General features: G+C 40.0%; 1 protein-coding gene across 1 annotated transcript in view; it reads left to right on the plus strand.

Moving 5' to 3' along the window:
* The window catches only part of LOC120058912 (contactin-4-like), a 92,453-nt gene that overhangs the window by 43,526 nt on the left and 21,547 nt on the right, over positions 1 to 27,380 (plus strand). Inside the window, exons 5-10 of the mRNA XM_039007661.1 lie at positions 10,237 to 10,440; positions 10,704 to 10,806; positions 12,348 to 12,532; positions 16,112 to 16,251; positions 20,022 to 20,151; positions 22,191 to 22,341. Of these exons, the coding sequence (XP_038863589.1) occupies positions 10,237 to 10,440; positions 10,704 to 10,806; positions 12,348 to 12,532; positions 16,112 to 16,251; positions 20,022 to 20,151; positions 22,191 to 22,341 (913 nt within the window). The remainder of the gene's footprint in view (positions 1 to 10,236; positions 10,441 to 10,703; positions 10,807 to 12,347; positions 12,533 to 16,111; positions 16,252 to 20,021; positions 20,152 to 22,190; positions 22,342 to 27,380) is intronic.

Genomic DNA, 27,380 nt, shown 5'->3' on the forward strand with positions numbered 1-27,380 from the left:
TTTCTGGTGCCAGCTCCTGTTTCACTGATTCGGAATCTTTAGTTTGACTGCAAAGTGTGGTGAACCCTGCTCGCAGCTCCAACTGTTAGGTTCTAATCATCAGAGTAAGAACTCGACGGACACTATGAAAGCTTAAACCAAGTTTATTCGCCCATTGGGTCAATACAGCTGCATCAGACAAAGGCATTTTTCACACAAGCACTGATATTTAACCCTTTCTCCTAGGCTGAGTCTCCTTGTACCATCTGAACAGCCAATGCATCGCTGTTGCTAGACAGAACCTTAGTGATATCTGTTCTTCCTCACTTCATCTGACCTGACCTCTACCCCAAAGTACTCACTCCTCCCCAACTCAAGGCTGTCATGTTGATTGGTACCATACTGTGTCTCTTCTCCTCCCAGAGGATCCCTCCCATAGGATCCCTGATGGCTAACAATAACATATCCTGACATAATGTAAACGTTATACATTACCCTCTTTTCCTCAGTGACATGAATAAGTATATTTCATATTGTCAGAACCCAACAATACTCTTTCAAAATGCTGATGTTTATTTAGTTATGGATCCACAAATTACTGTGGGAATAAATATCACTGAATTACAGAAATATTGGAATAAAGTTGTCTAATGAAGGTAAACAAAATGTTGCTTACTGGAAAATACTCTTTCAAACATACACGGTGACGTTGTACAACACTATTATGGTTATTAGCAGGTACAGTACAGTAGCTGGACAATAGACTTGCCTAGGAGGGTCGGGGGAGAATTCTATCGTCAAATGTATTTCTTAGTTAGGTTGGCTGTATCACACCCGGCCGTGATTGGTTGCAATTTCAGTTTAATCCACCAGTAAAGACAAAACAAATAGTACAACAAAAAGTATTATTATTATTATTATGTATCACATCCGACCGTGATTGGGAGTCCCATAGGGCATTGCACAATTGGCCCAGCGTTTCTCTCCCTCTAAAAACAGAAATACATGTTTTGGCCTTTACAAATATTATTTTGGCCTTTATTCAGATTACAATCTCTCACCTTCGTTTTTTTGAAAACTAAATAACCTCAAATATTGTTATATATTATCAAGTTATTATATTATCAAGTTGATGGCACAGTCATATAACCTCCAATCCTCTATATGTAATTATTCTATATATCATATTTTTCGATATACTGTAGGCAACATGAGTCTTACTAGTGTTGAGTAATGTGCTGTTAAAAGTGGTGTAGGTCTTATTTATTTAAAGAGCATATTGAAGTTAGTTTCTTCAAATCCTATTGCTTCTATTTCAGCACCAGACATGCATGGGGACTGATCTTGATAAATCAATGAGATTTTATTTTGACTGAATCGGTTTGGGTATTGGTTAGACTACAATTATACAATTTGGTTGTAGAAATGTTATGCTCTTGGTGTAACCTTTATTTAACTAGGCAAGTCAGTTAAGAGCAAATTCTTATTTACAAGGATGGCCTACTCCTTCCTCCCCATCTGGGAATTGAACCCCAGTCTCCCGCATGACACAGGGATTCTTTAGCTAAAGCGTAAGTACTGTAGCCTACTCCCAACCGTCACGTTGTACAGCGCCATATTTTCTGTTCCATCCTAACGGAAACCCAATGGGTTTTTAGTTTTTCTTGGAATAGAAACACCATAATATTAAGCTAATTAATTAAGCAAAATTTCTTGAAATCAGTCACATATACTATGTTCTTACAAAAAAAGGTTTTAAATTCTCTAGAACAGCCACTATTGAAGGCTATCAAATGCTTCTCAAAGATGGTGGTACAACTAGCACTAACTAGCATTAATGGTACCAGTGGTTCACACTTAACCTGTTTGGGCTGCAGGGGCAGTATTGAGTAGCCAGATAAAAGGTGCCCATTTCAAACGGCCTCGTACTCAATTCTTGCTCGTACAATATGCATATTATTATTACTATTGGATAGAAAACACTCTCTAGTTTCTAAAACCGTTTGAATTATATCTGTGAGTCAAACAGAACTCATTTGGCACAAACTTCCTGACCAGGAAGTGGAAAGTCTGAAATCGAGGCTCTGTTCTACTTCCTGCCTATAAATGGGCATGATACGTATTAGTATACATGCACTTCATAGACCTTCCCCTGGATGTCAAGAGGCGGTGAGAGAAGAAATTTAGTGTTTATCTTGGTCTGAAGTGGAATACAAGCTCTTTGTATGACGTGTCCCCCATTTCCGGTTTTCTGGAGAGCGCGAGGTGGTACCTGGATTTGCCTTCTGTTTAGCTGCCGTTATAGGCGACTACTATCTCCGGCTTTGATTTTATTTGATACATGTGACCATATCATCGTAAAGTATGTTTTTTCAATATAGTTTAATCAGATTATTGAAAATTTTTCGGGAGTTTTGCCGTGTTCCGTTCTCTGACTTTGTTGACGATGGAGAGATTCGCGCCACTTGGCTAGTGCGCTTGCTAATTCAAGAGGGAAAATGGACGTTCTAAATCCAAACAACGACTGTTCTGGACAAAGGACCCCTTGTCCAACATTCTGATGAAAGATCAGCAAAAGTAAGAAACATTTTATGATGCTATTTCATATATCTGTCGTGCATGTGAACTAGTCGTCGGCGCCCAACGTTTGGGTACTCTAGCTATACTAGATGTCGTAATGAAGTTATTTTTTAGAATTCTAACACTGCGATTTCATTAAGAACTAATGGATCTATCATTTCCTATACAACATGTATTTTTTAGTTATGTTTATGAATAGCTATTTGGTCAGAATATGTGTGTCAGAAAAAGTGTCAGAAAAATATCCGAACGTTGTGGGAAATAGTAGCTACGTTAGCAGAATGTATAACCACTGATTTCAGCTCTAAATATGCACATTTTTGAACAAAACATAAGTGTATGTATAACCTGATGTTATAGGACTGTCATCTGATGAAGAATATCAAGGTTAGTCAAAAATTATATATTTTACTGGTTTGTTACGATCGCTAACCTTTTGCTACTGGGAAATGGCATGTGTTTCTGGCTATTGTGGTAAGCTAATATAACGCTATATTGTGTTTTCGCTGTAAAACACTTAATAAATCGGAAATATTGGCTGGAATCACATTTACATTTACATTTAAGTCATTTAGCAGACGCTCTTATCCAGAGCGACTTACAAATTGGTGCATTCACCTCATGATATCCAGTGGAACAGCCACTTTACAATAGTGCATCTAAATCTTTTAAGGGGGGGGGGGGGGGGGGTTAGAAGGATTACTTTATCCTATCCTAGGTATTCCTTAAAGAGGTGGGGTTTCAGGTGTCTCCGGAAGGTGGTGATTGACTCCGCTGTCCTGGCGTCGTGAGGGAGTTTGTTCCACCATTGGGGTGCCAGAGCAGCGAACAGTTTTGACTGGGCTGAGCGGGAACTGTACTTCCTCAGAGGTAGGGAGGCGAACAGGCCAGAGGTGGATGAACGCAGTGCCCTTGTTTGGGTGTAGGGCCTGATCAGAGCCTGAAGGTACGGAGGTGCCGTTCCCCTCACAGCTCCGTAAGCAAGCACCATGGTCTTGTAGCGGATGCGAGCTTCAACTGGAAGCCAGTGGAGAGAGCGGGGTGACGTGAGAGAACTTGGGAAGGTTGAACACCAGACGGGCTGCGGCGTTCTGGATGAGTTGTAGGGGTTTAATGGCACAGGCAGGGAGCCCAGCCAACAGCGAGTTGCAGTAATCCAGACGGGAGATGACAAGTGCCTGGATTAGGACCTGCGCCGCTTCCTGTGTGAGGCAGGGTCGTACTCTGCGGATGTTGTAGAGCATGAACCTACAGGAACGGGCCACCGCCTTGATGTTAGTTGAGTTAGTTCACAAGATGCCTGTTTCATTTGTTGTACACTATGTATTTTTCAGAAATGTTTTATGATGAGTAATTAGGTATTTGACGTTGGTGTCTGTAATTATTATGGCTGCTTTCGGTGCAATTTCTGATTGTAGCTGCAATGTAAACTATGATTTATACCTGAAATATGCACATTTTTCGAACAAAACATAGATTTATTGTATAACATGTTATAAGACTGTCATCTGATGAGGTTGTTTCTTGGTTAGTTTGGTTGGTTCTTGGTTAGTTAGGTTGGCTTTGTGCATGCTACCTGTGCTGTGAAAAATGTCTGTCCTTTTTTGTATTTGGTGGTGAGCTAACATAAATATACGTGCTGTTTTCGCTGTAAAACATTTTAAAAATCGGACATGTTGGCTGGATTCACAAGATGTGTACCTTTCATTTGCTGTATTGGACTTGTTAATGTGTGAAAGTTAAATATTTAAAAAATATATATTTTGAATTTCGCGCCCTGCACTTGAAGTGGCTGTTGTCATATTGTGGGCGGCCTCGGGCTGCAGCCATAAGAAGTTAAATGACGAACACTGTAGATTGAAATGGTTTGGTAACTCCTTACGGATGAAATCCCGTTAACGGGATCGATTTGACAACAGCCAGTGAAAGTGCAGGGCGACAAATTCAAACAGAAATCTCATAATTGAAATTCCTCAAACATACAAGTATTATACACCATTTTAAAGATAAACTTGTTGTTAATCCCACCACAGTGTCCGATTTCAAATAGGCTTTACTACGAAAGCATACAATGCGATTATGTTAGGTCAGCACCTAGTCACGGAAAAACACAGCAATTTTTTCAGCCAAAGAGAGGAGTCACAAAAAGCAGAAATAGAGATAAAATTAATCATTAACCTTTGATGATCTTCATCAGATGACACTCATAGGACTTCATGTTACACAATACATGTATGTTTTGTACGATAAAGTTCATATTTATATCCAAAAATCTCAGTTTACATTGGCGCGTTATGTTCAGAAAATGTTTTGCTTCCAAAACATCCGGTGATTTTGCAGAGAGCCACATCAATTTACAGAAATACTCATCATAAATGTTGATGAAAATACAAGTGTTATACATGGAATTAAAGATATACTTCTGCTTAATGCAACCACTGTGTCAGATTTCAAAAAAGCACACCATGCAATAATCTGAGTACAGCGCTCAGACACTAAAATAAGCCATACAGATACCCGCCATGTTGTGGAGTCAACAGAAGTCAGAAATAGCATTATAAATATTCACTTACCTTCGATGATCTTCATCAGAATGCACCCTCATGAATCCCAGTTCCACAATAAATGTTTGTTTTGTTCGATAAAGTCCATAATTTATGTCCAAATACCTCCTTTCTTTTTGCGAGTTTAGTTCACAAATCCAAATTCATGAGGCGCAGGCACACTTAGTCCAGACGAAAAGTCAAAAAAGTTATATTACAGTTCGTAGAAACATGTCAAACGATGAATAGAATCAATCTTTAGGATGTTTTTAACATAAATCTTCAATAATGTTTCAACCGGACAATTTCTTTGTCTTTAGAAAGGAAAAGGAACGCAGCTAACTCTCATGGGCGCGCGCCTGACTGAGCTCATGGCATTCTGCCAGACACCTGATTGAAACAGCTCTTATTCTCTCCCCCTTCACAGTAGAAGCCCGAATCAAGGTTCTAAAGACTGTTGACATCTAGTGGAAGCCTTAGGAAGTGCAATCGGACCAAATTTCCATTGTATATTGGATAGGCAAAGACTTGAAAACCTACAAACCTCAGATTTCCCACTTCCTGGTTGGATTTTGTCTCAGGTTTTTGCCTGCCATATGAGTTCTGTTATACTCACAGACATCATTCAAACAGTTTTAGAAACATCAGAGTGTTTTCTATCCAAATCTACTAATGATATGCATATCTTAGCTTCTGGACCTGAGTAGCAGGCAGTTTACTCTGGGCACCTTATTCATCCAAGCTACTCAATACTGCCCCTCATCCATAAGAAGTTAAACATCACAGCATATTTGAAAGAGGTATGGTGCATAGAAATCCGAAGAAGGTGGCCAGCAGAGATAGGTGGGAGGGGCTGAGGGAAGCTGAGGGTTGGGATGTGGAATTGGAGACAAGTGGGAGTGGAGGTGCTGGGCGGGGGATAGAATGAAGGTCAAAGATAAAAGTATAAAAAATAAAGTCAAAATAAAACATAACAAAAAGTAAGTTTGAATGACACTGAGGGGCAGTGTTTTTACAGCTAATGCCGGTTTGCTTGAGGCTGATGCCGTGCAGGTGTTTGTACACATGCATATACACACACTCTCATTCAAATGCACACATGTGCACATACACGGACACACACACAGGTAAATAGTGCCATACATGCACTCAAACATATTCAGCTGGCCTTGCTGTTATGATTTTTGTTGTCCTTGATGTCTTTGTTGTTTTTTGCTATGTTGTTTTCTGTTTTCCTTTGTCTTTCTCTTTTTTCTCTTTTGTTCATTTGTTGGTTGTTGGTGCATTGGGGGGGGGGGGGGGGTGTTGGGGGTGGGGAATGGAATTATATTACATTTTCTCAGTGGGGGGGACTGTGGAGGGGTCTCGGATGGTTGAGGGGCAGCTCTTAGAGAACAGTGGGGGGGGGGGGGGATCTTGGAGGGCTGGCGGTTGGGAGCTTGGGCCGGTGGCTGATGGATCGCTGGTTCGGGTCCCCGTTTTTGACCTTGTGGGAGATCTGTCAACGTGCCCTTGAGCAGGGCGTTGACCCTGGTTGCTTCTGTGTATCGCTCTGGATGGGAGTCTGTTAGATGATTAATGTGATGCAGTTGTTGAGCGGCTTCACTGCAAGTATATTGTATGTTTTAAACATTCAATAAAAAAATATTTAAAAAATAATAATGCTGTGGGGTTGCTTTGCTGGCTCTGGTACAGGGGGACCTTGAACCTGTGCAAGACATCATGAAATTAGCTGATTATCAAGTTGTTTTGGAGTGCAATGTTCAACCCAGTGTCCAACAACTGAGTCTCTGTTATCGAAAATCCCCCATAACCTTCAACTGAGTCTCAGTTGTTTGGTATAATTACATATGACAGATGGTTACTTAAGGCAAAAACAAAAGTAGGGTGTGGTTGGTTGGTTGGTCGGTTGGTCGGTCAGGGTGGATGGATGGGTAGGTATGTAATGCGAACGTCTAGCAACCGAAAGATTGCGAGGTTGAATCTCATCATGGTCAATTTGAGCTAATTAGCAACTTTTCAACTACTTACTACTTATAACCTACTTTGCAACTAATTAGCATGTTAGCTAACCCTCCCCCTAAGCCTTAACCCTTTTAGCTAAACCTTGCCCTAACCCTAACCGTAACCCTTTAACCTAACTCATAAACATAACCCTAACCTTAACCCCTAACACCTAGCTTAGCTAACGTTAGCCATCTAGCAACCTAGCTAGAATTTGTAACATATCATAAGTTTCGCAAATACGTAACATAGTATGTTTTGAAAATTCGTAACATATTCTATGTTTTTCAAATTTGTAAAATATAATATGAATTGTAATTCGTAACATATCATACGAAATGGGTGATGGACATCCACAAATTAATACATACCATATGAAATGCAACAAAAATAGAGTGTCTTGGATTTACGTACAGAATAATACGAAATGCTGATATGAAACGTAACATATCATACTATGAGACCAGGTTGTGTCCAAAGGCTGTGCAACCAAGTACAAGCAGTACCTGCAGTTTTATATTTCTCCACCCTCTAACCATTTAAAGGAAATTGAAGCCGCTTTTCATAATACATCAGCTAAATGGAACAACAAAGGAAAACCTGTCAATCCATGTCAGTCCACGGCACATTATTGACCAACCACAGAAGTTCTGGAGTGATTCAGTATACTGCTCCTGCTTCCTGTTTCCGGGATCATTACTCAACTTTAACCAGTCAATTAGTAACCTTTTTGTTCCTCTTATTCCTGTTTGTCACCCCCTCGCATGTTTGGATGATGTTTCAAAAACAAACATAAAAAATGCATAGGCTTGTCAGGATGAACACTGAATGTATTATTAATAGGTGAAGAAGATCTCCTGTGTCTCTGCAGCAGATGTACATGTATCAAACCAGTAAGTCTTTGATGCTACAAGTCATGTATACCAAGGTGCTGTTCAAAGGGGGCCCTATATTACAAATGTGTATTTATCTATTTATCTATGCAGTTTAGTGGGTACCTACAGTAGCTACATATCTAAATTTCAATGCGTAGGCCTACTGTAATAGTATTGGGATGCAATCATAAGCATTACATAAAAGGTTTATCAATAGTAATGTGCTTATGTCAACAATTGTATGTACAGAATACATGGTGTGTAATATAAACAATGCAATTGTTTATTGATGAATGTCAATGCAATAATTACATACTTTAACTTTTGCCGTACTTACATACCACTCTCAGAATAATAGTCAAGCAATCACTACAATGGAACTCATCCCTGTACATCACAGGAGGCTTCTGAGGGGAGGACGGCTCATAATAATGTCTGGAACGGAGCAAATGTAATGGCATCAAACACATGGAAACTATGTGTTTGATGTATTTGATACCCTTCCACTCATTAATTCAATGAGAGCACAACTCGTTTCACAATTATTCCCAATACTACACTGCAGAGTCATCTATTAAACAGGCTTTACCAACAGGAATGATTGCTTTTGGGACAGGGAAACAACTTGGTCCAGAGCAAACTATCCTGAGGGGTATACTATGACGCTAGCTAGATCTACTCAGGACTCAAAAAGCATGTGGAACTGCAGCCCTTCAGGACCTCCTATGAAGAACATTGACTCAGTGGAGGATCCTCAGAGGAGGAAGGCGAGGACCATACTACTCAGTGAATTTCATACAAATAAAAATAGTGAAACATTAAAAAAGTTATCCTTTTTAGATAAAACTGTACTAAAAATATTCTCATGTCACCAAATAACTGATTAAAACACAATGTTTTGTAGTGACAACTGCACTCTGTAGGGAAGCACCATGGTGTAGCCAGAGGACAGCTATTTTCTGTACTCCTCTGGGTACACTGACTTCAATGCAAAACCTAGGAAGCTCATGGTTCTCACAGTGTAAATGCTAAATGGCTTTCTGTACTACTGTGTGATTGTACACATGGATTGGATTGGGGTTTACTAAGGCGTTAGTTATAGTAGCTATGTTGACTAGGATGTTAGCTAATATGGTGACAACATTGTAGGCTGTGTGTAGCGGTTATGGTATGAAGGTTTGGCTTGGAGAGGTTTTTTCGCCTGGTCACAGACAGCTGTTGTGTTGTCCACTGAAGTCCTCAAGCGAAGGGAAACTGTGAGAAAAGGAGAGCGCGTAGATGTGAGGATGCTGTTTGTATGGCTGCTATGAAAGTGAATTGTGTGTGCGGATGATCAGGGGTGTATTCATTCCGCCAATTCTGTTGCAAAACTTTTCTTAAACAGAAGCAAACGAAATTAAACAGGGATGGATCTACCCGAATTTGTTTTGCAACAGTTTGGACAAATGATTACACCCTAGATCAGCTAGATGCAGGCAAGAGTGTGCAAAGCAGTATTGAATATGTAATGGTCTGTCACCTTGATTACTTCAATGTGTTTCTCTACCTGTGCACCTACGTTATAAACTTTCATTTATAGGCTAGGTTGTAGCATCCACATGATGGGTATAGGGAAATTTGAATAGCTATTGATGTTACTGTACATTGAGCTGGGTGAGTGCAATATGAATGACAGCCAGTCATCCAAAATGCTGTAATAGAAATAAGGCCATCTTCATAAAAAAAACGTCCTCCCTAATCTTAAACGGCACTGACCGCCACTGGTTTAGCTGTAATGGAAAGTTTGTATCCTGTATATTTGACTGTGATATGTGGTTGTTTCACCTAGCTATCTTAAGATGAAATCACTTACTGTAATTCTCTCTGGATAAGAGCATCTGCTCAATGACTAAAATGTCAAATGTAAATGTTTTACATACAGATCTCATATTACTCTATTGAATTATTATTTAAATGTGTTATTTCATATTTATGTCACAAATGTATAATTTGTAAATGTTTTAGATGTGCTACATTTGACTGTGCAAAACCTAGCAGTACTACTTATATATCTGAGAGTGAGGCAGATATATAGCATTTTGCAGCAAAAAAAATCATCAAGTGATTGATTTTAAACAAATTGAACACCGTGCCATGATTAGATAGTGAAAAGAAACAGAACAATAATAGCTAATTTACCAACGTATCTGAAAATGGATACATAGCGTTTTGGAATGAAACTCTTCATATATTTATACTCCCCCTTCTTTCCACAGAGCTCACCTTCACCTGGATCTTTAATGAGTACCCATCCTTTGTGATGCAAGACACTCGTCGCTTCGTATCTCAAAAGACGGGTAACCTGTACATTGCCATGGTGGAGCCATCAGACGTGGGCAACTACACCTGTGTGGTGACCAACACAGTCACCAAAAGTAGCATTCAAGGCCCCCCCACCCCTTTAGTGCTACGTGTTGATGGTAGGGCTTTCAAAGTGTACCACTGGTGTACATTACACATGCTGTATCATCAAACGATTTCCAAACAGTAACATCATACTTTTTTACATTACTGTGTTCTTCAGTGAAGAGGTTTGTTAATAAATAACATAAGCGAACAAACCACAAACAAACACACTATCCAATATTGCAGCTCACCCACTTGAACTGGAATGCCTCTTTTTGAATGATTTGTTAATTAAATGTGTATTATGTATGTTACCTGTTTGTTGCTACTCCTTTAGGTGTAATGGGTGAATATGAGCCAAAGATTGAAATCCAGCTTCCCGACGTCATACCTGTGGCCAAGAGTTCCACTGTCAAACTGGAGTGTTTTGCACTGGGAAAGTAGGTCCTAATCTGTATCACACTAGAATAACAGAGTTAAGATCATAATGTAAACTCACTCCACAGTAGGGCTGGGTCGATAAACTGAAAATTACAGACTTCCTCTTATCAAAACAATTTAGCTTACATCGGTTATTTTCAGTGATTAGGCTACACAGCGTTTCTGACGATTTTTTTGGTTTCTGAACAGCAGTGTTCATTAACCTTTTTGACATAGCCTACCAAAAGACCAGAAGGCCTATGCTAGCAATTGTGGCTTGATGCCCTATTACTGGTTAGATTGCAAAGTAAAGAGTTTATATTCTTGATCGGCAGACCATTTTTGGAGCTGCATATTTGTTAATGGAAATCCTCTCTCTACAATTTGACGATTGCGCCTCATACTGTTCAGCAATCCGCTGCCTCACTTGACCTGTGTTGGTTAACAGTTTTTCAAGTCATCAGTCTCAAGTTGAGTGTTGAGGCTCCAAGTCAAGTCTTAAGTTCTTTTCTTTTCTATCAAGATGAGTCTCAAGTCAACAAATGTGCGACTTGAGTAGTCTATGTTATGTGGCTCGAGTCCACACCTCTGCCTATAAGCCTACCAATGAGGCGTTTTTGTAGGAAATTACATTTACCGTTAGATCAATTACATGGCTATCTAGCAAGAATATCATTTTTAGAGTTAGCAATTTAGCTAATGTGTTTTTAGTTTCCACTTCCTCAGGTGGTGAATTATATAGCATATAGGCTATAGGCCATAGGTTATAGAAGATCTAGTCAAATTAATCTCTAAATAGCCCAAATGAAATCTGATTATTCTGGATACTATTTTGGAATGTTGCACATAATAATATCGATCATGGATTCCCTGAACATGTTAGATGAAATAGCTAACTTCTTGCCTTACTTCTTAATGACACTGGAAAAAGTTAGTCTAGAGCACTGCCACTAATGAAAAGTAACTGTGCATTAAAAAAAAAACTTATTTTTATTGAGCAAAATGGGCCAATTTATCATGATATTACTTTTTGTTCATATCGCCCAGCTCTATTCCAAAGCTTTAAATGTCTCCACTTGTGCTGCGGAATTGCTAGGTTTTTGTTGGCACAACTTGCTAGTACGTTGTCAAGTGGGCAGTTGTGTGTTTGTGAGGCGGAGGTCACTGGTTTGAGCCATTGTACGGACAGTGTACCCAGATGGGGAGGAAGCTATACTGCTAAGCAGACATGCTGTGCTCCATCACACTAGTCACAAAACAAAATCAACCAGATGTTAAGCCTTGAGCACACTGTGTGATGATATTTATAGAGCAGTGTTTATTTAATTGACAAGACAGCATTGGACAGGGAAGAGTTCATTTACTGGCTGGTTTCTCCTCTCAAAGACCGGCGCCTCCTTCCTCAATTTGTTGTATTATCATCAAATCACATTCCAAAGGATCCTTCCAGCCAATGAACTATTTTAAGTCCAACGCCGACTGGCTGGTTAAATAAACACATGTACAAAAACAGATACATTCAGGTTTGTACACCGTATTCTCTATTATTGTGTGTAAATAGCCCAGTTCCAACCATTAGCTGGAGAAGAGTGGATGGGGTAGCAGTTGGACGAAAGGTGGGCGTGAACAAAGCCAGCGGAGTGCTCGAGATCCCCTACTTCCAGCCGGAAGATGCAGGCCTGTACGAATGTGTTGCCGAAAACTCCAAAGGGAGGAACTCGGTTAAAGGAAAGCTCTCTTTCTATGGTGGGTAAGAGTTACTGGGGGTTTTATGTAGAGTTATGACGAAAATAAACTGGGGGAAAAAACAATGGAGTCATATTACACAACTTAATTTCCCTTCTCTTTCAGAAACCATCTTTTCATAAGAGGTATTTTTATGAAAATTCTGGTGCAGCAAGGTTGAGTTCCCACTTTCTCAGAGATTTGTAAAATATTAGACTCCGATCCTCTTGCCTCCTACTGTTGTAGATCATGAGGTAGCAAATAGCATCCACAGTGTGATGATGTTGCACAATTGTTCCAGTCATATTACAGTACATATCTGTAAAGAATTCACTGAAAAAGTAATTAATTATCAGTATTAAGTTTAATAGCTTGATGAAAAAAGTTTGCAAATAGTTTTTGGTAAAATGTCTTCCCAGTTATATTTGTTGTGAATCTGTAGCGGACATGAGTCGGTCATGATCACATGATGAGGTAGCCCCGCCTGCAAACTTCAAAACCAGTGTCTGCCCTCAGCCTGAGAGGGAATTTCCTCTTGGTCTAATGGTCTAAGATGTTGGTTGCTTCCGTGGGAGACCTGGGTGCATATCCCGCACGTTACGAATGTTCAACACTTTTTTTCTTTACTGGCTGTATAACTGCATCATATAGTGGAATGGGGTTGTAAATTAAGGTTTTTTATCATATTTCATTCTTGACAAGCTGTGCCAGAGGCTAAACAGAGGCTGTAGTGAGTCCTTAGAGATTTATATATCCCTTCAGGGCCAGGTGATTTTTCAGTACTCAGACTGGACTTATGGCCCATTTACTGAGAAAGCTTTTAATGGCCACTCTGAAGGTTTTACAGTATTTCTGCCTATTATTTTATTGTTTATGCATTAGTGAAGGATCCCCACAAGGCTTTACAGAGGGGTGGGCTATAAAATCATGAATTACCAATTTGTATTCAAAAGGAGATGTATTTAATATGATAATACATTTTCCAGTACTTGTGGGTAGATAGAAACATATTGTACTTTGACAAAAACCTGACGTGGTCTTGATACTTTCTCCGGCTCTGAGTGGTGCATTGTGGAGGCTTGTTTGTCCTTGTAAGCTTTTAGTCTGTTTTTTCTCCCAGCTACACTGACTGGCCTCTTGCCAGTTGATAAAAATCAGTTATCTCCTTTTGAACTCCCATAGACAGGAGCTTGTGGGGCATCCATCAGCTGTATAGAGGAATAAGATAATCAATATGGGGGATCTGGACTTGAAGCACAACATCCCCTGCTGCTGGCACAGGAACAATATGGGGCCCTCTCTTTCAATTTTGCTCTTAATTGCCCTTCAAAGTTCCATTAAATGTATTAAATAAGATCCTGTTTCACAGGTTGGATGACATATGAATAGGCCTGCTTTTGGATATAATTGACTTAAAAAGTACCCTCACAGTTGTGTCTCCTTTCCATTACCTACTCTTTGGTGGTCTCATTTGTAATTCTTGGGGAGGTTGTCATTTTGTATTTTCTTCATACAGTAATGCATTTTCAATTCACCAATGGTTGGGACTTGGATTCTTCCCAGTACATTCATCATACTGTAGGCTTTTGTAAAAGAAATACAGTTGAGGAAAGGTTGTTTTTAAATAATGGAATTAAAATTAATTTCTTTCAAAAAGCTGCAAAACAGTTCTTCATCCTTATAGGGTTGTCAAGAAACGTTCACTTTGGACTATGAATTCAGCAAACCTATGTTAGAGGAGATAAGAAATACAAAGATAAATCATCAACATAAAACACCCCAAGTCCTTCTTGACAACTAAGTCCAGATCTAAGTGATTGATTGAGTGCTATTGTAAGTTTTTGGACATATCTCTGAAGAGTATAGTCTCCTCCAGAGAAGTGCTTCAAAAAGTCTCACTACAATAAGCATGTTGGAAAGGTGTAAAAGTGTTGGAGGTATTCCTTATGCACATTACATTTTCATTTACATTTTGGTAATTTAGCAAATGCTCTTATCCAGAGTGACTTACAGTCAGTGCAATCAACTAAGGTAGGTAAGACAACACATAGGCATTGCGAGTAAAAACGTTCTTCAATAAAACTTCTACAGTATCAGCAAAATCAGTGCTAGTAAGAAAATACAAATGCAAGTGTTAGTGCAAGAAAGACGAGTACAACATGACAATATGACAGCTATCATGATTCAACACAATATACTGTATATCAATCACTCAGGAGTATGTACAGAACAGTCTTCCAATAATAGATTCAACTTAGTAGCGCATAAAAAGTTAACCTGTGTAGACATGGTACAGTACTCTTGTCGTTGTCTGTTTTCTCAGGTTTATCACAGGATACTAACAGTATGTTATCTACTAAATAAAACAACAGAAACTTAGTTTACAAACTTGCTTGCATGCACACACAAACGCACAAAAAAACACCAAATAGGTGTCCTTGACCCCTGGCCAGCGTACAGTATTTATGTGTTAACTCAAAGGCCATGAATCTGCCCCTATCCTTGTGGAAGATACAACCTGGAGTCAGGGCTTCGTATGATTTGGTACGTATGATTTCATCTCTTCATTTAGTATGATATGTTACATTACGTTAGGTCATATTATGAATGGAATAGCGGTCATACAATATCATATGATTTAAATAACGTATTGAATCATATGTCTTTCCCGGTCGTAAAATAGCATATGAATTGTATGAAGTAACATATATTACTTTTTGGAGGACATATAGTATTATACATATTTCTCTGAGACAAGGTTGCTTGTTGCGTCATAACAAAGGACAGTTACAAAGGACAATTACAGGGAGAATTTATGGTAAGGTGAAATAACGACAAAGGTTAGAAGAATTTACGTAAAAGGTTAGGAGAATTAAGTTAAGGTTAGGAAAAGAGTTTGAGAGTTTGACATGACTCAAACACGCAACCTTTGAATTGCTAGACGGTTGCGATGTAGGCCCACCCATCCTCCCCGACCAACATCACTACTTACAGTACATTTATGTCTAAAGTAACTAGAGTCTAGAGACCATTAGTACATATCATATGTCTTGGAGGTGCACAACAATATGTATAGTATGCTTCATATATCTTTGAGGCCAGGCTGGAAGATAAGGCAGTAGTAATTTATGTGACACAAGAACCACCATTTTAAATGCACCACCATTTTCCAATAGATTTTATTTCAAATGAGAAAATGGGGGCATCCTATAGCGTCATTAATGCTGCTGCCTTAGACTCACATCCACTTCACTTAGCAGTAATTCACAATAATGTGTCGAGTCAATATGAACTAACCTAAGCCAATCACAAATCTGTAAGCTTTTCATTAAAAATTGTTGTGACAAAAGAGCTGAATATGGGCTCTGTTATAGAACCTCTTATTGCTGTTGTTTTTGTTTTTTTGCTTCTTTTGGGGTCAGATTTGGGTTAATGGGAAGTTGATTAATGAATTGCTCGGTTGGTTGCTTTATTAATTAACTAATTGCCTGCTTGGTTGATTAATTGATTTATGTTCACAACTGTAACCCATTTTCAATATTAACCACCATCCAGAATCCCGGCAATGTTAATTCATTGAGTATACTGTGGACCTTGCAGCTCCCCCTCACCTGATCGAGGAGCCTCAGGATGCTCAGAAGCCAATCGATGACACCCTGGTGTGGGAGTGCAAGGCCAGTGCCAAGCCGAAGTCCTCGTACCGATGGCTGAAAAACGGCGAGCCTCTGGACACGATGGTGGTGAGTGTTTTCCTGTGAGAGTTGGAGGGAAGCCAGTCTCACTTCTTTAACAAAAATTGTTTTATTGCAGTACAGGTTTTTGATAAACTATCACTAGGTAATACCACAATGTGACCTAACTTTTAAAAAAAATGTTGAATTAGAATGTGAGCAGCTAGTTGCACCTATGGTGTGCATTATAAAGCATTTTGCATACCTCATAAGGCATTATAAATGTGCTTTTAATGCATTATGAAGAGGGTATTCATAAGAGGTGTTACCCAATTACTCAAATTACTAGAACAGACAAAGCCTATCAGACTTATTAATTGTAATTCTATAGTCTACGAACCTGGGACATGACCAATGTAAATCAAAGTGTTTACTCATACATAATGCAAAATGTTTCATCCAAATACTTGACCATATTGTTGCTTTGTGAGAAAGGACATTGCTAATATGGTGAGCAATGACATGACTGTTTATGGGTGGAAGAACATAGCATAGTCATTTTATTTGGAAGAGCTTGCAGAATCTTAGCATACAATTGAAAAAGGCCCACATGTCTGTGCAACAGGGTGAGTTTGTTTTGCGAATGAGCCAAAGTGATGCAATTTTCTCCTTGCGTCAAACACTGAGCACCACAGTAATCTGTTTTTCAATCTCTCCTATCTGCTCTTTCGAGTTTTTACCATTAAGCCACTTCTCCTCAGGGAAAGGAAACGAGAAGCCTTATCACACTGAGTAGATTTCACATTCATGCATTTGGCATAGTTTGTTATTGTGATAAATCCCGTGAATCACAGACACTTATAATGTCAGTGTTGGAATTGCGTAATGAACCTTCCACTGTGTTAAACAGTGAAACACTTTTTTTTACAAGTCAACAGGTGTCCATTTAGTTGATTTAAGAATCAAGTTACTTTGATGTTAAAGTAGACTTAGTTTGGTATCTCAAAGGTGGTGAGCAGTCTCAAATGTGCAATTGTTGGGTGCAATTGAGAGGGTCATTCGAAGGTCAAGTGTTAGTCACCACACATCCCGGACCACATAAAACACTTGTTAGTATATCGGTGTACCTCAGCGTTTATTGACTTTCAAATCACATATTCTATTCCAAATATCGGTCGGCGGAGGAAAGGTACCTCACTTTTCATACATGTGGCTGTGTTAATGAGCTGGGGTGTTACCATTTTCTAAATGCCACCGTCAACCGCGGCAGCATTTAATCAATTTCCCAAACTCAAAGGTCAGCGGTGTAGTGGGAGAGGGGAGGAAAGGGAAAAGGCTACACGGACACTCGTGATCTGCAAAACGAGTTAGTTAAAATTGGGTTAGGGTTAAGGGTTTGGTTAAGGTTAGGGTTAAGGTAAGGCTCAGTTTCAGATTTTGGTTAGTCGTTTTACAGGTCAGGAGTGTCCTTATAGCCTCTTCTGGAGGAAAGGAAGGGGAAAGGTGCCATTTGTTATTCCTCATTACAATGGATCTGTCCGGCCCAGTCTGTCTTTTTGCTCCGACTGTTCCTAATTTTGGCTAGACGCCAAGGGAAGTAGATGGCGTTGAGTAGGGCTGTAACTTAAATGTCACCTCGTGAAACGAGGACCTTCTCATGCACATATTTCCCCACTCAACAGCTAGCCCTGGACAAATTAATGAGTGCATCTCGAGGTGTTACGATTTTTACAAATGCCCTCTAAAGTCACAAACATGACTTTGGAATCATTGCTGTTTTTTGTGTCTGCTCACCTAGCAGTGTCAGTGATGGGATCGTTAAATCCATTTCATACGACATGAGGTGCTCAAATGGCCTTTCAACTAGCATCGTAAAATACTGCTAAAATCAGAGAATAGTCAAGCTTAATTAATGACGCCCATAAAGCAGATGTATGCCTCCATTTATTTTCTCTGCTAAGAGCTATAATCCAGGCAGAAACTCATCTAACATTGTTCAAGTGGACAATGCTGGGCACCGAATGGTGAGGCTCAACCCCTACACACACACACACACACACACACACACACACACACACACACACACACACACACACACACACACACACACACACACACGCACTGGTAGAGATACAGAGACTCACGCTTTTTGCCATCCCAAGTGCTGCATGCACTGCCCCCTCTCGCAGCCTCTAACACTGAGTCAGCCACTCGCCCATCGCATGACTGAGACTCATAAGGGCCCCTCAGCAGGGTCACTCACTGATGGTAAGGGACAGCCTTGTATTTTCAAGAGGCAGAGCAGTAATGCTTTCAGACAACAGACAGAGTGCAGGACGGTCCCTCCGGAACTGCTCTCTCAATGACATTAAAAGACCGGCTGCACTCAATGGAGAAGATCAAGGGCAAGAACAATGAGTGTAGCCCGACTAAATTGACACGACTATAAAAGGGGCGTAGGAAGCAGTGGCAATTCTCATAAAGGTCAAAGAGAGAATAGAGGAGGAAAGAAGCGGATGTCATCCACTTTCTGTTTGTGTGTGTGTGTGTGTGTGTGTGTGTGTGTGTGTGTGTGTGTGTGTGTGTGTGTGTGTGTGTGTGTGTGTGTGTGTGTGTGTGTGTGTGTGTGTGTGTGTGTGTGTGTGTGTGTGTTTCTGTACTTGCATTCACGCGTGCGTCTTATCAACTCAATATTATTTTTGATCCTGCATAACAAACAGCTCTTCTGAATAAGACGGTCATCCCAGATTTAGCAAGTCTATTATGTTCCTGATTAATTCCACAGGGACTGTTCATTTAAACTATCATTTGATGAGGTTTCAGGAACATTTTTAGCAGAGGGGGTTAGAATAATCCCCTATGGGCCTATTAGGACCCCAGAAAATTAGCAGTATTTTAATTACCACCCCCCTGACGAGGAGAAATAGTGGCTACAGCTGAAATTAGATCAGGTCTTCCAACGGAATACACCCGTTTCCATGGAATATTATTAAAAGTGTCCACACACAGCCCTTATTTTGTGCCCATAAACTGCTTATAATTTGCTGTTTCATAAATCATCAGTTCGTTATTTGCCATTTTTAAGTCGTGAGGTAACACTTAATTTGGTTCAGCCTTTCATCAAAGGGCCTCAAACAAAATGTTACCAAACCTAAAGTATACAGTATAGAGAAGCAATAAATATAAATTATACTTTGCAAACACAGTGTGTGGGAGCATCTTTCATTTGAACACCAAACCTTAAAATGTCACCAAGTATTTGTATTTATTAAGGATTCCCAGCAGCAGCTGCTCTTCCTGGTGTCCAGCAACATTAAGGCAGTTATATACAATGTAAAATATTACATTACATTTCATACATTTTTTCACAACACATTAAGTGTGTGCCCTCAGGCCATTACTCTACTATCACATATCTACAATACAAACTCCATGTGTACGGTATATGTGTTTAGAGTGCGTGTGCTAGCGGTTGTGTGTGTGTGTGTGTGTCTGTACCTGTGTGTGTGTCTCATCACGCTGTTCCATAAGGTGTATTTCTATCTGTTTCTTTTATTCTGATTCTACTTTTATCTGATGTGGAATAGAGTTCCATGTAGTCATGACTCTATGTAGTACTGTGTGCCTCCCATAGTCTATTCTTGACTTGGAGATTGTGAAGAGACCTTTGGTGGCATGTCTTGTGGAGTATACATTGGTGTCCGAGCCATGTGTTAGTAACCTGCCCTACATAGTTTTTCTCTCATTAGTTTGAACCTGTTGAAGGCATCCTGTCATACTATGAGTACAATAGCTCTCTCTCTGACTTTCAGATGGAAAACCAGGTGTCTCTTTTTCAGGACAGAGTGCAAGTGAACAACGGAGTCCTGACCATCAGCAGCTTGAAGCTGGCCGATATTGGGATGTACCAGTGTGTTGCAGAGAATAAACATGGTCGGGTCTTCACCAACACTGAACTCCGAGTTATAGGTAAGATTCAGCATGCCATTATCATCATCATTGTTGTCATTGTCATCGTCATTCAGCTGCATAACTAGCTCTCTTCAGTAGCTATGGTCACTAGCAAGGTTTGCAATTTAATAGTGTTGAAGCCACTTAAGGCCATACTGCATGCTATACCTTGTTAGGTTCTTATTTTTCAGAGTAAATAACTCACGGACACTAGAGAAGCTTTAACCAAGTTTAATTCTTCCCAAAGGTTCTGTACAGCTGTATGCAGACAGCAAAACATTTCTCACCATCACAGTTATATACATCCCACTTTAGGACACTCCTCCTTCTCTCTCCAATCCTTACATCTTATGGTTCAACAGGAAGAAGGTAACCAGATACTAAACCCTGATTACTCCCTTAAGGGGAACTGACCTCACCTCCTGACCTCAACCCCTCCTTCCCCTAGTCCACAGATGTCCATCTGTCTCCCCTGTATCAACCGTTGCTCTGCTCCCGTCCCCCAACACATTCCAACACATTCCACAGCTATCTGTCTTTCTACAGAGGCCCAGTCTCTTTCTCCTTGGATTCTATGCTTCTTTCCTATCATTTATTTAATATCTCAATGTTCAAAATGTCGAATCCAACAACATGTATCCTCCCATAGTCTAAATCCTGGAGGAACCCACAGGGTCGATTCAATCCGTAACGTGGAAGATCTGTGTTGTAGTGTGGTTGACATTTAGGGCTGGATTCAACCAGTTCTGCCTTAACCTGCGATAACCAACAGTTGCATAGAAGTTTCATTGTTTTTATTTAGGCGATGTTGGAGTTGTAACTGCGTTGGAGCTGTCAAATTAGCAAGCGGCTCCCGGTGTTATACCTATCGTGAACATTGGCAGGATGCGCCGAGTCGCATTCGTAATAATCCCATGCAGCCTTGTTTACAAGTTCGAACACTGGAATGTGTGTTGTAATCTATACCTCGATTAGGCTGATATACTGTAAATCCTTATTATTTTGTTTAATGATTTTCATTTTGAGTGTCATTATTTCTATGTAACCTACACTTTCTCTTTCTGAACATCTAACACGGGTGTGATTTAAGGACTGGTGTGGTTTCATGACAATGATGACAAGAGCAGCCGCTCAGCAATTCGACAACTCCAACGCCGTTACTATACACCTCTGACTTTGTCTAAACAAAAACAATGAAACTACTATACAGTTGTTGGTTATAGCAGGTTAGAGCTGGAACTGATTGAATCTAGGCCTTAAAGGTAATTTCCGATTAAGCCGACATATGCAGCGTTTACCGTGGATGCAATCTCCGCAAACGCGGTAACATTGCCTTTAAATGTCTTGTGCCAGGTAAACTGTTGTGTCCTCACCTATGGTCGAATAATTTTCCCATAACCTCCAAACTGTTCCCTTTCAATTACTACCATGCTTATGCATATACTTTTCATATTTCTTCTGTAAGAAACATTTCAGTTTAGCCCTATTGTATAGGCGAAGGGTTAAAGGGAGGAAGTGACATTTTTTTGTATTTTTTTTTCTTAAACACTGTGGCAGGAAATAATTGCAAAGCGCATTGCACAGTTCTCAGCGCTGTCATCGTCGCTCGGCAGCGTGTTGGCTTTGAAGAGCGCTCTGCTGAGTCGATATGCATACAAAACAGATCCAGACGTCGGAGTGTTAGTAATTAAAGCCTAAAGGAGCGGCTACAAAGCCTCCCCTCGTTTTACATCTTTTCTTTTTTGTCAAAGCCCCACGGCTGAATGCTTGATGTATTACACCCCAGCAAGGAAAACTGCAAGGCGTTCTAAAACTATGAAGCATCTTTCTTAAATTAATGTCTTTTTAAAGATGCCCGCTCCAAGTGTGTGTGTGTGTGTGTGTGTGTGTGTGTGTGGTGTCTATGGAGGACGTGTGGTTAGCTGACCTAACTAATAGATATGGTGACCTACATGTTCTGAGGGATGCTCTCTCTTGATTTCTCTCTCTCTTCTTTCAATCCCTCTATTTTAGCCAATTGATATATGTCTCTCCATCTCTTAATCACTCTCTCATAGCTGTAGCCCCAGATTTCTCCCAGAACATGCTGAAGCCTCAGACCCTGGCCAGGCAGGGGGGTGACGTGCTGATTGAGTGCAGGCCTAAGATGTCTCCACACGGGATGATCTCCTGGAGGAAGGGGAAAGAAGCACTCCGAGAGAGCCACAGGTATGGTGGAAAGCTGGGACAGGATTGAGAAGGGACATTCACAAACCTGGATTCAAATAGTACTTAATACAAAAACTTTTAGCATTTACTTCAGCCTGTCTGGAGTGCCAGATGGGTGGTGTTTGCGATTTTGGGACTATTTCATTGGATCCATCGCACTAAGCAGAATCAGTCAAGCATGCTAAAGTATTTGAAAGGTTTAAAATACTATTTGAACCCAGGTCTGATGCCCCTACTTTGTGAAAAATGCAGTGTGATATGTAAAGGAGATGTTGACACTTTGTTGTTATTTTACAGGATGCTTTGTATCAGGTAAATTAAATACATTGTAATAATGATTCCCTAGTGGCAAACTATGGTCCCTCATCTTGTGTCAGAGCAAGCTTTTATTTTTCCTCCTTGATGGACCACTTGTAAAACAACTACCAATGTAGCGGTTACTAAATTAGTGCCAGTTAACCATCTGGGACCAGGGACCAGTAAGCAACATCCCACAGAACCGATACAGGCCCACAGACTGGAGATTGAGAAACACTGACGTAGTAGTTCTTAGGGATGCATACAAACACTTCTAAGTACAAAGCCATTTGGTGCCACACAGTTACCAATGTTGAATTACTTTCAATGATTTAACATGAGATTGGGATTAGAATTAATTATATATTTTCTCATCTTCTTCCATTTCCCCTTCCCCACTACTCTACTACGCTGTCTTGGGCTTTTTGTGGAACTGTTTTCAAGTGTTTACTTAAGGTAATTGGGACTTTCTAGTCTTTGGCAGACAAATCGATGCACTGATCCATCAGCTCATTACCACTGGGTTGGTCAAGTGAGAGGATTGTTAAATCTGAATGTATGAGCCAGGAATTGAGACACCAGGGTAGTGGATGAAATCTCAAGAAACAATGATCAATCATCGGTGGACTTACAACTTTAGCTAGACATCCCCTTTGTGGTATAATGGAACTGGGGGAACTGGCTAACAACCTAATTCCATTACTGTAGATCTGGGTGTAATACCTCTGGCACTACAGGTAGAGCAACAAGGGAAAATGCAGGAAAAGCTCTCTTTCTCTACACCACAGTGCCAATTGGTCAAAGTAATGTTGTATGACCATGTGTTTGACGTATTTGATACCATTCCACTGATTCCGCTCCAGTCATTACCACAAGCCTGTTCTCCCCAATTGAGGTGCCACCAACCTCATGTGATTCACACATGCACCCACATGCACACACCGTAATTCAGGAAGTACAACATTGGCCTTGGGCAGAATTCCTACAATGTATGAAATCTGGGCACTAATTATGTGTGCGCCGGGATGAGAACGGAATACTGTTCACCTTACATATTTGACTGTTTATTCAGATACACCGATTAGAATAGAGAGCGACAGGGACAGGCGAGAGAGGAATGAACGGTCAGAAGAGGTTTATCTGGAAATCAAATCCCCAGGGGCCGTATGTGGTTGTGACCTCCGGCATGAGATGAGAGAACATTGAAAGAATAACACAGTAACAATCTAACCTCCCTAGCAGTATATAAATAATTCTATCCACCAGACATAATTATCTAAGTCTGCTATAGATTGACTTCAATGTAGCCTGGTTGACCTACTGTATAGCTTTAATTGTTGTAGCCAATACTCATAAATTTAGATTTTTAGGCAATTCATTTTTTTTTTCTGTTATGAAAACCGCTATATAAATTACACAAATTATTGCTATTGTTATTATTATCTTCACATTGCCTGCAATAGCATCTTCGTTTTCACAGAGTAATGCCAAACGGGAGACATTACAACATGGGCACATCTGCCCGTGCATGTGAGGAATCAGCAGGGGTCTGCATTTCTTATTTGATCTGGGATTAATTGTATTAACTGCCTCAGCAGCTTTTGTGCTGCATCTCCTGGATATCCATCCTCAGGCCTGGAAGTCTCACCTCCCTCTGCCAACATTATTGGGAAGCACCAGAGGTGATGTACCAGGTGGAGCCAGGCTACTTTGAAGAAATAGCTGGGTTGATACATCTCGCTCAGGAACAAGAATGAGGTGCTGTTGTTTGAACTTGGCTTCTAGCAGTAATATCATTCCAAAGATTGAGTGTGAGGTGTGTCAAAATTCCACTCGTATTTTGCTATGGTAATTCTTCAGTAATGCTCCTAAAAATGAATTTGGTCAATATGTATTTATTTCTGTACAGATATATTCCTGGTGTGAGCAATTTTAATCTGCTCACGGATCAAATCCACTACACCTAAGAAATATTTGATTTAGCAAGGAAATATCCTAGAGTAGAGATATGTATAGAAAAAGTAGTTGGCTAGGGTTATGGCTGCATCTTTCACAAACCAATTCCCCCTGTTTGTCTCTTAAGGAATCTTCTCCACTTTATCTAGATAGGACTGCACCGCTATTATTGCAGGAGTGCTACACTACTAATCTATCTCACTGTCCTAATAACACTGATACTTCTTTCTAATCTTTGTGGTATTATTATGTGTAGATGCTATGGGCCAGAGGAGAGCAAATGTACCAAGAACAAGTTTGGGCTGTGATTGTTTAATCAAGTCATGCAGCATTACAGGCACGTCTTAAACAGGATTTGTGTGTGTACTTATGCTGGGGCTATGACGTTAACCGTAATGGCTTACAAGTCATTTAATTTCAATGCTGACCAAACGGAAAGGACAAAACTCACAAAAAGCTTTATAAAATTGCCATTGGAATTAGACCTCTATGTTATGTTAACCAGCACACATTGTTGCTTAAAAAAAAAGATTATCCAGCTGTAAGCCTCTCAACCAAACAAAAGTATTGTACAAAGACTACAATGAATGGTTTTCTCTTTCCAATGCTTTTTGAGCTTTGTGTATTCACATTATTTGATTATTTGATTTATTTCATGTAGCTGATAGCCTAGGTCCTACATTGTGCTCTGGAATGTGGTATCTCCTTTAGTTTCAGCCAATTATGAATATAAACCCTGGATGGCTGATGCTACAGTATGTATTTGCCAATGAGAGGCTTTGAAGCCACCTCCGCCATATTGGTGGTAATCAGAAGGAGCAGTCCTCCATAAGAATGAATGGAATTGTACAGTATTTCAATTAAATGTTTGAATACAAAATGAGATATATTTAAGTATTTATTGTTGTAATAGGGACTGTAACGTTAGTACTCTCACAAAATTCTACTTTAAGGGACATAGTGTTTTTTTATAACATGTTTTATGTTCAGTTCACATAATTCATTTAAAAGTATGCATTAAGGTGTATGTAATAGAATATACTTGGCAAAAATGAATGTAGATATTAATAAATGCATTTCTATAGCTTCCAAAATATTCTTTTACTATGGTGGAGGAGTACAACAATGGCAGTGCAGAGGCTTCAAAACAGCGCCCCCCCCCCCCCTGTCAATCATCTGGGTATACAGTACCAGTCAAAGTTGGGACACACCTACTCATCCCAGGATTTTTCTTTATATTTACTATTTTCTACATTGTAGAATTAAAGTGAAGACTTCAAAACTACGAAATAACACATATGGAATCATGCAGTAACCAAAAAAGTGTTAAACAAATTAAAATATATTTTATATTTGAGATTCTTCAAAGTAGCCACCCTTTGCCTTGATGACAGCTTTGCACATTCTGGCATTCTCTCAATCAGCATCATGAGGTAGGCACCTGGAATGCATTTCAATTAACAGGTGTGCCTTGTTAAAAGTTAATTTGTGGGATTTCTTTCCTTCTTAATGCGTTTGAGCTACCCGGTTGTGTTGTGACAAGGTAGGGGTGGTATAACGAAGATAGCCATATTTGGTAAATGACCAAGTCCATATTATGGTAAGAACAGCTCAAATAACAAAGAGAAATGACAGTCTATCATTATTTTAAGACATGAAGGTCAGTCAATCCGGACAATTTCTTCTAGTGCAGTTGCAAAAACCATCAAGCGCTATGAGGAAACTGGCTCTCATGAGGACCGCCACAGAAAAAGAAGACATAGAGTTACCTCTGCTGCCGAGGATAAGTTCATTAGAGTTAACTGCACCTCAGATTGCAGCCCAAATAAATGCTTCATGGAGTACAAGTAACAGACATCTCAACATCAACTATTCAGATGAGACTGTGTCAATCAGGCCTTCATGGTTGAATTGCTGGAAAGAAACCACTACTAAAGGACACCAATAAGAAGAAACTTGCTTGGGCAAAGAAACACGAGCAATGGACATTAGACTGGTGGAAATATGTCCTTTGGTCTAATGAGTCCACATTTGAGATTTTTGGTTCCAACCTCCATTTCTTTGTGAGACGCAGAGTAGGTGAACGGATGATCTCCGCATGTGTGGTAACCACCGTGATGTATGGAGGAGGAGGTGAGAATGGTGTGGGGGTGCTTTGCTGGTGACACTGTCAGTGATTTATTTAGAATTCAAGGCACACTTAACCAGCATGGCTACCACAGCATACTGCAGTGATACGCCATCCCAGCTGGGATGTTTAAAATAGTAAAAAATAATCATAATTTTTTAATGTATTACATTGTCTAATGATTGGAGACAGGCCCAGGAATACGTAATAGGGTTTTTTATTTACTCGACCCAAACTAACGAGCGAGGTGTAAACCTCTAAATAATACACGGGACGAGTCTCGTAAAACAAGTGCACAATAACACGTAGCATGGAAGCCGATACAACAGCACAGGTACTCACAGGACCAATGGACATGGTAACAATAACTGACAAGGACAATGGGGAACAGAGGGCACATATATAACCTTAATCTACTAATCATGGGGAATGGGAACCAGGTGTGCATAATGAGACAAGACAGTCCAGGGTTGGTGGTGATCAATCCAGTTCAGTGACGCCTAGAAGGCCAGTGATGTAGACCTCCGGAGCTAGTGAACGGAATGAGCAGCAGTACCGGGGGGATCCTTGACAGAATGAGTAGGTGTGTCCAAACTTTTGACTGGTGCTGTGTACATAATTGGTTGTTACCCACTTTAACATGTTTCCCCAAGTCAAT

Source organism: Salvelinus namaycush, chromosome 14, assembly GCF_016432855.1.
Source record: "Salvelinus namaycush isolate Seneca chromosome 14, SaNama_1.0, whole genome shotgun sequence".
NCBI classification, from domain to species: Eukaryota; Metazoa; Chordata; class Actinopteri; order Salmoniformes; family Salmonidae; genus Salvelinus; species Salvelinus namaycush.